The sequence below is a fragment of the Emiliania huxleyi genome, assembly GCF_000372725.1.
Source record: "Emiliania huxleyi CCMP1516 unplaced genomic scaffold EMIHUscaffold_233, whole genome shotgun sequence".
NCBI classification, from domain to species: Eukaryota; Haptophyta; order Isochrysidales; family Noelaerhabdaceae; genus Emiliania; species Emiliania huxleyi.
In genome coordinates, this window is record NW_005200309.1 from 140,606 (window position 1) to 142,332 (window position 1,727).

The 1,727-nt window shown below is 61.7% G+C and overlaps 2 protein-coding genes across 2 annotated transcripts; one reads left to right on the forward strand and one right to left on the reverse strand.

The window, feature by feature from the left end:
* Positions 1-189: 189 nt before the first annotated feature.
* On the reverse strand, positions 190-796 carry EMIHUDRAFT_236344 (hypothetical protein; the record flags this gene model as incomplete). Its single annotated transcript, XM_005779284.1, has 2 exons — positions 190-502; positions 762-796. 2 exons carry the CDS (start codon positions 794-796, stop codon positions 190-192), a joined length of 348 nt encoding a protein of 115 aa, XP_005779341.1.
* A 106-nt stretch (positions 797-902) lies between these two features.
* EMIHUDRAFT_236345 (hypothetical protein) lies at positions 903-1,675 on the forward strand (the record flags this gene model as incomplete). The annotated part of the gene is made up of 4 exons (XM_005779285.1): positions 903-998; positions 1,251-1,339; positions 1,414-1,501; positions 1,577-1,675. 4 exons carry the CDS (start codon positions 903-905, stop codon positions 1,673-1,675), a joined length of 372 nt encoding a protein of 123 aa, XP_005779342.1.
* Positions 1,676-1,727: the final 52 nt, after the last annotated feature.

A 1,727-nucleotide genomic window follows, 5' to 3' on the forward strand; every position in this document is an offset into this window, starting at 1 on the left:
GGTATTTCGGCAGGGCGGTTTCGCGGCGGTAAAGCCCAGGGCTGGGAGGGTGGCAGTTTCAGCCCCTTGTCAGTTAGCCGAACCAGGGCGGGAGACGCGAAAGAACCCCCCCCACGGCCTCAAACATTTTTTTCAGCGGGTTCCCCCCCCCCCCCCCCTTTGAGTCCAGAGAGCTCGCGCACACGAGGCTTACGGGCGATCGTACAGCTCCTGGAGAACCGCTGCGCACGCCTTGGCATTCTTGTCCATCCAGCCGTCGAGTGCCTTTAGGGTCAGCTTCCAAAAGGCGTCGCGCACGTCGCGGTCGTACGTGAGCGGGTCTGAGCGGCACGGGGCGCTGAGGTGGAAGTAGCGCGATTCGGGGCCGGCGCCGTCGACGTCGCGGCTGATGGCGAGGTGGACGACGTGTCCCGCCGCTTCCTCGGCGGTGATGTGGGTCGCGTCCTGGTAGCAAGCCTGGAAGGGCGCGACGCAGCTCGGGCGGTGGAGGTTGCGCTGCGGCCTGGTACATTGGCTTGTCTTGCGATGTGATTATGTGTTCCAGCTCTCCCGGACTCGGAGGTTGTGAGGTCGGAGCGGGAGGCTGTTTTTGTGGGTTGGTGTCTTCGTGAGCTTAGGGGATGTCGGATCGTGCGGTTTGTGGCATGCGTGGCGCTTGGTTTGTGTATTTTGACGTGATTCTGGGCTTCTTCTTGTACGCACTTTTAGCTTACTGGGAGAAAAGTACTTGTATGGCTGCCTGGTAGTCGCTGGCTGCTCACCGCCCCGCCCCGCGCCCCTGACTAAAGATGCGCATCGGCGGGCGGGTAGCATCAAACCGCGCGGTAAAAGGTAAAAGCGGCAACAATCCATCCAACCTGATCGGCCCGTCGGCGACTACCTCGACCTCTAGACGCACACCGATGTGGCCCTTCGACTACGTATTTGGCACGCCCGAGCCGACCCCTTCGCTGCTGCCGGGGGTGGTGGTCGAGCTCGCGACCAACGCCGTCCTGCTGGTCTGTGGGTACCTCTCGTTTAAGGTGAACGCCGCACACACGGCTAGCACTGCAGCCCGTCTCCACGTGGCCCTACTCTGTGCATGCTCTGCCCCCTGCTGTCTCTGAGCTGGAACGTGACAAATGGTCTAGCCATTGCGCACCTCCGGCATGGGGAGAGTTTCACCTTGCCCACCTCAGGCACCCCGCCAGACGCACTGTTGTGCGCATGCAACTGCCAGAGTGGAAAGCTGGGAGGCTCGTCTGCCATAGGCGCTGGAGAGTCGTGGTGACCACGACGACGACGTCAAGTGGCTCACGTTCTGGTTCGCCTACTCCTTTGTCAACTTTGCGGGATCCCTGTACAGCCCCACCTCCCGCATAGCCGCAGGGGTGGGCGAGAAGAGCCCTGACCAGCTATCGCATCCGGCGGCAGGTTCAGCAACGTCTTCTTCTTCATCCCGTTCTGGGGCGAGGTACTACTGGGAACGACCGTCTTCCTCGCGCTGGGCGGCTCCAAACTTGTCTACAAGGCTCCCAGCCTAACCTACCCATCCACGTTGCGGCACACTTCCGATGACCTCCTCCCACTTCCACAGGTATTGAAGCCGATTCTGCTGAAGAATCAAGAGGTAATTGACAAGGTGCTGAGCAAGGGCGCGGCGCTGAAAGACAAGGTCGTGGCAAAGGCGGCCTAGTCGCCGCCGCGAGGTGACCTCTCACCTCACAGGGTGGCACGACATGGAACGC